Below are 9,762 nucleotides of genomic sequence, written 5' to 3' on the forward strand. Positions count from 1 at the left end.
ATGGATATCTGGTTACACGTTTTCAGTGCTCTGACAAAGATTCTTAGTCAACTTGGGAAAATTGTTCTTATAAATATTAGGCTAAATACAATCAAAAGAACACACCTGCCAGGAGATATTCCCAATTTACAGATAAGAATACTGAGATTCTGAGAGGTAGTAACTTACCCAGTTCATACAGCTCATAAGTGGCAGAGCTAGGATTTACACCCAAATATGCAAGCTTCTAAAGGAAGGTCAGTACAGTAAGCTAGTAAAATAAGTGCTACACTGAGCAACCGGGAGAAAGCCTCTCTTAGCTAAAAGGCACCACATTGTTCCTGGTCTCTGAAGACCACCTGATTTTGATGTTTAAAGTGCTGCAGCTGCAGACTGTGGCCTAAAGTGTATGAAGCTGGAGGAATCACCCTTTCCAAAGGGGTCCCACCTGCATGTTACATAGACGTGCACCTGAAACCAGCTTTCTCTCTGTATATAAAGGGCATGGGGAGCGCGGGCTTTCGGGAGAGGAAGTGCAGGACCGGAAGCGTGGTCAGTCAGGCTCCCGGCGACGCTGCTATGTGGCTGCTGCGATCCCTCTGGCTCTGGTTTCCACTGTCTGTTGCTCTGAGTGGCCAGCGTGAGCCCGAGACACCAGGTTATCCCGGTGGACTCCGCTGCGGGCTAAGGAGCTTTCAGTTCACCATTAACCTTCTCAGCCAGGAGACAGCAACCCCTCCTGCACTAGTAGCTTGGGGTAGGTTTGAAGGCTAGAGCCAGGCAATGGCGTGTCTCCTCTACTGCCTACAACTGCCCTCTGCTTCCTGTCCTAATGCTTCCCCCCTGTGCTAAACTCTGCCGCTTCTCTCTATAGAACGAATCTTTTAAAATGTAGCTTTGCTTCTGAATCTGATTCCCCTTTTGTTCCTCTTTTCTTGGCAGCTGTCCCTGGGGTCTAAGGCAAAGCTGGCAGTCCTTTCCCAGCCCTGGTGACGGTGGTGACCGACCATCTGTGCTTTCCCCCCTTCCCCGCCCCCAGATAATCGCGGGCTGCCGCACAGGCTGCAGAATGACTCTGAGTGTGGCACCTGGGTGAGCGAGGGCCCTGGCAGCTCCCTGCTGGTGGACGTGTCCTACAGCGGCTGCTATGTCACTGAGTGGGTGAGTACGACCCAGTCCTCAGGAACGCTGAGACACCTGCGTCACCATCCGGGCTGACTCCCGGGGCCTGTCTCTCCAGGACTCCCACTACATCATGCCGGTTGGAGTTGAAGGAGCAGATGCAGGTGGACGCAGGACGGTTACAGAGACAAAGCTGTTCAGGTGTCCCATGGATCTCCCAGGTAAGGGCTGGAAACTTCCAGGTTCTGGGTGGTATGGAGCTGCCTGGAAGATGCCCTCAGGCATCTTCTACCTGCTGTGTGCAGTGACCCCAGGCACCCATGGAGGACTGTCTTCTAACTCTCCCCTCCACGGGAGACCTTAGGATAACCACCACCTGAGCGATGACTTGGGGCCCAGGCACTGTGGGTGGTGCTGCACGTGTCACCTATAATCCCAGCCCAGCGCTGTGAGCCCTATTGCTGGCCCCCAGCCGGGAGCTTACCAAGTGCCCCTCACTGGTAGGTGGCAGAGCTGGGATTCAACCAAGAGTTATCCCAGGACCAGAGCTCCCCCCGCCTTGAAGGGTAGGGGAGGAAGCTGAAGTTATCAAGGAGACTCGGCAAATGCCTTCAAGAAGCAGACTGCGCTGAGAATAGGGCTCAGCCCCTTCAGCTAGGGGCGTTACTCGATTACTTAACTGGGTAATTAATAGGAAGTATGACACCAACTCAACTCCAGCAAATCTTGCCTTGCCACCTGCGAGCCCTACCTCAGTCATAAGAGTTGAACTTGTGATTCTTCACACCTGCCTTGTTAGGCTATCCCCACTGGGGTAATACTGATAAAATATAGGATCATAGGCCCCACTCCCCACCTACTGAATCAGAACTGCATTTCAAAATGATGGTAATATAGACTACACTAAGATTGAGAAGTGCCTTTTAAAGAACAGAATTAAGAATTCTTTATTTTTAACGTCTTTATTGGAGTATAATTGCTTTACAATGGTGTGTTAGTTTCTGCTGTATAACAGTGAATCAGCTATACGTATACATATATTCCTATATCTCCTCCCTCTCGCGTCTCCCTCCCACCCTCCCTATCCCACCCCTCTAGGTGGTCACAAAGCACCGAGCTGATCTCCCTGTGCTATGCGGCTGCTTCCCACTAGCTATCTATTTTACATTTGGTAGTGTATATATGTCAGTGCTACCCTCTCACTTTGTCCCAGCTTACTCTTCCCCCTCCCCGTGTCCTCAAGTCGATTCCCTACGTCTACATCTTTATTCCTGTCCTGGCCCTAGGTTCATCAGAACCATAAGAATTCTTTATTTGAATAAAAAAGTTGAGTCTCACTGCTTCTTCCAATCTTATTGGTATTTCTTCTTCCAAAGAGGACGCCTTTCAGGGGACTCCTATAAGGTGATCTAATAGTTAACTTTCTAACTCAGATATAATCTCTAGTATGTACATATCTCTTTCAATCATGTAGCTGTCTATGGGAATTGAATGTTAATGCTTTGTAATGAAATGGTCTCTTCTTAAAGACCAAACTTTGTTACTTTATGTTGCTCGTCTCTGCAAAATCTAGCCCTAGACATCCCAAATGGTGGCCTCTGCGACTCTGTCCCAGTGTGGGACAGACTGCCATGTGCTCCTTCACCCATCACTCAAGGAGACTGCAAGCAGCTAGGCTGCTGCTACGATTCTGAAGAGGTCAATTCCTGTTACTACGGAAACACAGGTGAGTCACTGTGTCTTTGAAATCAGCTGAAGAAAAGTGCCTGCAATTACCATTAACTAAACCCAGAGGAGGGTTATCTCCCCCACCCCCATCCAGAAGGCAAATACTAAAGATGACCAGAGGTTGATGTATAAGCAACACCTCCTAGAACACTTGACCGTAAGTGACAGAGCTTTCTACAGCCTTCCATTGTCTATTCTCCTAGAATCCAATGTAGAGCAAGTAACGCTCAATGAACTCAAGAAGCTGAGTCTGTGTGCAAGATGCTAATTGACAGAAACTTAACCAATTCCCAAGAAATAGCCACTGGTGGCTGATTGTCTAGAGAGCTTTATTTCAAAAGATGATTATTTGTCCCAAACCATGCTCCAAGTTTTTCCCATTTAAAAAAAAAAAAAAAAAAAAGACCCTCATTAAACACCTAGATGCCACACTCAATTCTATGCTCTGAATTCTAGCTGATCAGTAAAACAAAGCAGGTACGGCTGTCCCCATTCTACAGATGAAGTTGATGCAAGGAGGTTAAATACTCACTCTCCTTGAGGCCACACAGTAAGTGGTGGAGGCAAGATTCAAACCCCAGTGGCCATGCAGAGCCTTGCTGAAGCTCTGGATGGCTGAACCTGCATCAAGGTCACTAGCTGGGAATGCAGCTTTTCTAGGAGTGGGGTGAGAGGAGGGCGGGGAATTTAAAAGAACTAAACTAAATAATTAGACTCTTGTCTGGCTGGCTCAGTAACAAGCGAGATGACCTGCCTTCAGCACAGTCGCTCTGGTGTTTCAGTGACCGCACGCTGTACCCAGGACGGCCACTTCTCCATCGCTGTGTCTCGGAATGTGACCTCGCCCCCACTGCTGCTGAATTCTGTGCACTTGGCCTTCAGGAATGACAGTGAATGTAAACCTGCGACGGCAACACACACCTTTGTCCTGTTCCGGTTTCCGTTTACTGCCTGTGGTACTACAAAATGGGTGAGAAGAGCTGACCTTGGGCTCTGTTCCTGACTTGAAGTTGGGTAGGAATGCCCTAGTGATGGGGGGAGAACTGGAATAGCTTAGCCGTGACTACTGCTTGGTGCGTAGGATGGTCTCTAGGACAGAGAGGGCTTCATCACTGAGAAAGCCGAAGCCTCCCCAGGGCACTCGGTTAAGTCATCCCACCTGCACTCCAGCGAGGGGCTAGCACCGCTTACCACACTGTAGAAGAACAAATAACAGGTTCTTCCCACTGCACTGCCCTGGGAAACGAGCAGGGAGGTCAGCTGAGATGGGTGGTATTTCTGGCTGCCTCATCTGAGTACTCCTAAGCCTCTTCCTGCCCTTTGTCCTGAAAGTAAGGTGAAGTGATAACTTGCCAGCTAGTCAATGCCACCTGCTCTTGCCTCCACTCACGTTGTGAAAAATGCAACCTGTAATAGGGCAGCCTTGCTGAGCACTGAACAAAGCAAATGATGAGTGAAGCAGCATCTGGCTTGCAGGAGTGACAAGACTCTTCACCTGCCCTTGTAGATCACTGGAAACCAGGCAGTATATGAAAACGAGCTGGTTGCAACTCGGGATGTGAGAACTTGGAGCCGTGGTTCTATCACCCGAGACAGTATCTTCAGGTAAGGGTCTTAGTTAACCTGACCTTGCTTGACCAGAATGCCTGACTTCCCTTCTCGCATAAAGCAGGAGTTTTAGAGTAAACATGAATCCAGAAATGACCATCTCCTCATGACAGGAGAATCTCAACTGCCTTGGTTGTCCAATCTCACTGACCATTATTTGATCCAATAGCCCTGCGTTACTGCCACCAACTTGATCCTAAGCCTCAAACTTACCTGACTTCTAATTCATTTCACCGGGTCTTTTGTTTCTCACTCTGGTCTCTTCCTTCTACCTCCACTGTTTAAGCTGTAGCAAAATGAATCCCTTTAAAACCTTAGCTAGCATACTTAAAGCTTTCTCTTTGTCTTCCTAGAGCTTAAGCTTAACATCGTGAGCATAACTTGCAGGGCCCTGCGTGAAACTGCTACTACTTCTCCAGCCTAATCTTTCTCAATCCTTCCCTCACTATTCCCTAACCCCAGATTGTGCTTCTGGAGTATTCAGTGGCCCTCAAACTTCTTGCCTCCGTACTTTTCTATCTCTCAGTTACTTTTATCAAATCCCCTGCAACATCTTCCCTGACTACCCCCTCCTCAGAAGGTACGTTTTTCCCATAGTACCGTATCTATTTCTTAATTGAAGTATAGTTGATTTACAATGTTTTAATTTCTGCTGTACAACAAAGTGATTCGGTTATATATATTTTGCATATTTTCCATTATGGTTTGTTACAGGATATTGAATATAGTTCCATGTGCTGTACAGTAGGACCTTATTTATCCAGTCTCTATGTACTAGTTAGCATCTGCTAATCCCAAACTCCCAATCCATCCCTCCCCCACTTTCCCTTCCCCTTCCCCTTCCCCTTGGCAACCACAAGTCTGTTCTCTGTCTGTGAGTCTGTTTCTGTTTCATAGATAAGTTCATTTGTGTCCTATTTTAGATTCCACATGTAAGTGATATCATGATATTTGTCTTTGTGTCTGATTTCACTTAGTATGACCATCTGTGGGTCCATCCATGTTGCTGCAAATGGCATCATTTCATTCTTTTTTATGGCTGAGTAGTGTTCCATTGTATCTACCGCATGTTTATCCATTCATCTGTTGACCATATCTATTTCTTGTATGGTTTTTATATCAAACTCTCAAACACTGATCTTGTTTACATATCAGTCTCCCCAATGATAGCTCTCACAAGGCCAGAATCACACAACACGTTTATAAACTTGTTCCAACACCTAGCACTTAATGGTTCCTCAAACCTTAAAGAGGTGGCATGGTCCACCCCCCCAGGATAGTAGTTAAAATCTTATTTTTCTGCAGGCTTCGAATCAGTTGTAGCTACTCTGCAAGCAGCAGTGCTCTTCCAGTTAATGTCCAGGTTTTTACTCTCCCACCGCCCCTTCCTGAGACCCAGCCTGGACACCTCACTCTGGAACTTCAGATTGCCAAAGGTAAGACCCTCTTTTGTGGAGTGTCTGGCCTCTAGTCCAAGTCTTGCCACTTCTCTGGGCGTCAAGACCCTACCTTGGTAACAAGATACTTGCCAGAGGTGTTTATGTGGGTGATGGTCTATCTCAAGCCACCTAGAGGTTCCAATCTCTTTACTGCTTCAACTTGTTTTGGCCTCTTGCAGACAAACACTATAGCTCCTACTACACTGCTAGTGACTACCCAGTGGTGAAGTTGCTTCGGGATCCCATCTACGTGGAAGTCTCTATCCAACACAGAACAGACCCCAGTCTAGAGCTGCGCCTACACCAGTGTTGGGCCACCCCCAGCACAAACGCCCTGCTCCAGCCCCAGTGGCCCATGCTGGTAAATGGGTAAGTGGCTTTTTCCTGCACCTGTGTTAAACACCCTCCACGAAGCCCATCTTGACTGCTGGATATCCTTGCTTAGATGCCCCTACACTGGAGACAACTATCAGACCAAACTGATCCCCGTCCGGAGAGCCTCGGACCTGGCGTTTCCTTCTCACCACCAGCGCTTCAGCATTTCCACCTTCAGTTTCGTGGACTCAGCGGCAAAGCAGGCACTCAAGGGACCGGTACGATGCCACCTTCTGTGGTCTTCAGCAGGGCTCTAAACCCCCCAGCTCAAGTGTTCTCACACTGTGCCCCTCTTCAGCCGAAGTGGCCCTTAAACATTGGTTGTTGGTACTGCTTTGGACCAATCAAAGGATGCCAATGGCATGTGTGACATGTCAACTAGAATCGAGTATTTTAGTGATTCTGTGATGTCAGCTTGGTTTTTCAGGATTTTCTGAAACTTCTTGATTTCTTCCTGGGGGAGATAAAGCAGGTTTGCAGACTTATCATGACGTGTTACACCATGATCCCAATTCTGTTGGCTCCCAGGTGTATTTGCACTGCAGTGCATCGGTCTGCCAGCCTGCTGGGACACCATCCTGTGTGACAACCTGTCCTGCCAGACGTAAGTTTCCAAGCTGTCTACACCAGAGGACAGATTTCAGTGTATTTGGCGTCCCAGAGCAAACCTTCTTTAGCCTGTGGCAAATGAGTCAAACCGAAGATTCATCTTATTAACGAGGCTTCCTTAAGTACTTTCATGATGCAGTAGAACAGAAATACAACTAGTTTCCTAGAATTCCAGGCCTTCTAAATATAAGCTATAAATCCTGAAAACTCTCAGCTTTAGGTTTTCTCCATATAAATTTTGCCTTAGCCAGGAGTCAAACGGGTTCACAGCCTATAATCTAATAAGACATTTCTGGTGTATCCAGATATAAATGGTAGACCTCTATACTTGCCTGAAGGCTTACAGGTGGAATAGGATTGCAGACTTAGAGTTACGTGCTCTGATGATCAGGCCCGATGCTCATACAGCTGTGTACTCCACCTGATCCCACAGATCGTACCTGGCCTCCTGAATTAATGGGGATTCATGACCCCTGAAGCTTTAAGTCCCTTATGGCAAAAAAAACCCACCTCATAGTATTTTTCATAACTATCATCTAATAGATTAAATATTGAACATCCAACTGCAATGACACATACACTTGTATACATATAAGTCTATAAAAACTAAAACTTTGAAAGTTCAAAGATCTACAACTGGCAGTAGAAATAGGATTCAGACAGAGCTCTGCTGTTAGTGTCTTACCAGGTACCTTTATATCATAGGGTCTCAGTACTAAGATACAACTGTTTAAGCATCTCTACGTAAGAAGAATGACAGTTTGGGGATAGTCCAAAGTCATCATTTCTCCGAAAGTGTTAATACAAATGAGCAAGTCTGAGACTTTGTATCGAACACATTGAGGTTTTTCTTGAGGCCCATGGAACAGAGCTATCCATACTAAGGGACCTGGCACTATTTTAGACTCCTTAACCGCTCACACCACATGTACTAACAAATCCCTAACTCGTCTCTCCAACAGGAAGAAGAAGCTCTGACATCCATCTTCAGAACAGCACTGCTAGCATTTCTAGCCAGGGCCCCATGATTTTACTCCGAGCCACTCCGGACTCTTCAGAAAAGCTCCGTAAATACTCAAGTGAGTGGAAGGAGGCCCCCAGGAGGTCCCGTATCTGAACCATTGGTCAAACCAAAGCTACTTGCTCACCCTTGCTTCCCTTACTGATTTGGCCAATGTGAGCCTCAAAAGGAATTGTCTAGCTTTTTTTCCTGTAGCTCAAGACTGGCAGTCTTTATTAGGATGTAGAATCTCTTGATTTTCAGCATGCATTAATCTACCTTTCCATCCTCCAGGGTCTCCTGTAGACTCCCAAGCTCTGTGGGTGGCTGGCCTTTCTGGAACCTTAATCATTGGAGCCTTGTTAGTGTCCTACCTGGCCATCAGGAAACGGAGATGAGTTACTCAGACCAAATGTGTTAATAAAACCAGATTGCACTGCTAGCCTGTGCTCAGCTTCTCATTTGAAAGGTAAAAAGTAATTTCTTTACACTAGCTCATCTACTGTTAGCGTCACCTCTCTCCAGCTTGGGGTAATTTTTTCTTCTGCAGCCCTCCTATCTCCTGAAGAGAACATTTCAGTCGAATTTCATAGTTGGTTGACAACTCAAGCAGAATCTGCAAGAACTTAGTATCTCAGGCTTAGCAGACCTTTTACAAGTTTATGAGGGTGTAGAACAAAAGTCTTCCACAAAGTCGATCAAACTTAGGTAGAGCTAGTCTAGAGCTAGTCACGAATCTTCTAGCTCAGAGGTCCCCAACCCTTGGGCCATGGACCCGTACCAGTCCTCGGCCTGTTAGGAACCGGGCCTCACAGCAGGAGATGAGCAGTGGGCAAGCGAGCGAAGCTTCATCTGCCGCTCCCCATCGCTGGCATTGCCGTCTGAACCACCCCTCCACCACCCCGTCCGTGGAAAAATTGTCTTCCACGAAACCGGTCCCTGGTGCCAAAAAGGTTGGGGACTGCTATTCTAGACCATTGGTTCTCCACCTTTCGTGTGCATCAGGATCAAAGGAGGGCTGATGGAAACAGTTACTGCCCCCCCCACCCCCCCCCCCGCCCCGCCCCGCCCCGCCCCCGACTTTGATTAAGTAGGTCTGGGCTGAGGCTTATGAACTTGCATCTATCACCGTGCCTCAGGTGATCCTGATCTTTCTCTTCCAAGCATTACACTTGGAAAACTAGTGCCTAAAAAAGTATCTGATCATGTAATTGATCAGCTGGGCGTGGCTTGATCAGAAGAGGCTTTGTTTTGCCCCAGAACCAGCAAGTAATTTCATAGTGTAGTAGCTCTTAAGATTAGTAGAAAAAAAGCAGGAGAAGAATGAATTATCCTGACTTCCAGGTAAATGTCCTACTCAAAGAACTCTGGTAACTAACGCTGTTAACCAACCTCTGTGGATCTCCTCTCTCCCCAGGGGGTAAGCTATGAAGGTATGGCTGGTTAAATAAGATTAGGACCATTCATCTTCATGGAGCAACTTCCAGGCCACTCTGAGGTGTAAAGTTGTTTCTAGCTTGGGGTGATTAGTAAAAAAGCTTCTTCCTGTATATACAACAACCTTGTGCAATCTCCTACTTGGAATCAAAATGGCTGTGCGACAATAGAACACGGTGAACACGATGGTGTTACTGGCACTAGGTTGTAAAAGACAGCACAGCTTCTGCCTTGGATCATTTGCTCTGGAGAAGCTAGCTGTTATGCCGTAATAAGGATGCTGAAGCAGCCCTGTGGAGAAGGACTGAGGCCCCCCCAGCCGAGAGCCATGTGAATGAGCCTCCTTGGAAGCTGATCCTCCAGCCCTAGTCCGCACCTAACCAAAACCTCGTGAAAGACTGCACCAGAACCACCCAGCTGAGCCACTTTCAAATACCTGCTCCACCACAACTGTGAGAAATGATT

General features: G+C 47.1%; 1 protein-coding gene across 1 annotated transcript; it reads left to right on the forward strand.

Annotated features, from left to right (window-relative positions):
• Positions 1–558: 558 nt before the first annotated feature.
• Positions 559–8,258, forward strand: ZP4 (zona pellucida glycoprotein 4). Its single transcript, XM_068548854.1, has 12 exons — positions 559–736; positions 1,019–1,140; positions 1,220–1,322; positions 2,675–2,827; positions 3,612–3,799; positions 4,337–4,434; positions 5,743–5,873; positions 6,056–6,245; positions 6,322–6,469; positions 6,780–6,855; positions 7,823–7,927; positions 8,155–8,258. Exons 1-12 carry the CDS (start codon positions 559–561, stop codon positions 8,256–8,258), a joined length of 1,596 nt encoding a protein of 531 aa, XP_068404955.1.
• The last annotated feature ends 1,504 nt before the right edge of the window (positions 8,259–9,762 follow it).

Source organism: Eschrichtius robustus, chromosome 7 (assembly GCF_028021215.1).
Source record: "Eschrichtius robustus isolate mEscRob2 chromosome 7, mEscRob2.pri, whole genome shotgun sequence".
In the NCBI taxonomy this organism is placed as follows: domain Eukaryota; kingdom Metazoa; phylum Chordata; class Mammalia; order Artiodactyla; family Eschrichtiidae; genus Eschrichtius; species Eschrichtius robustus.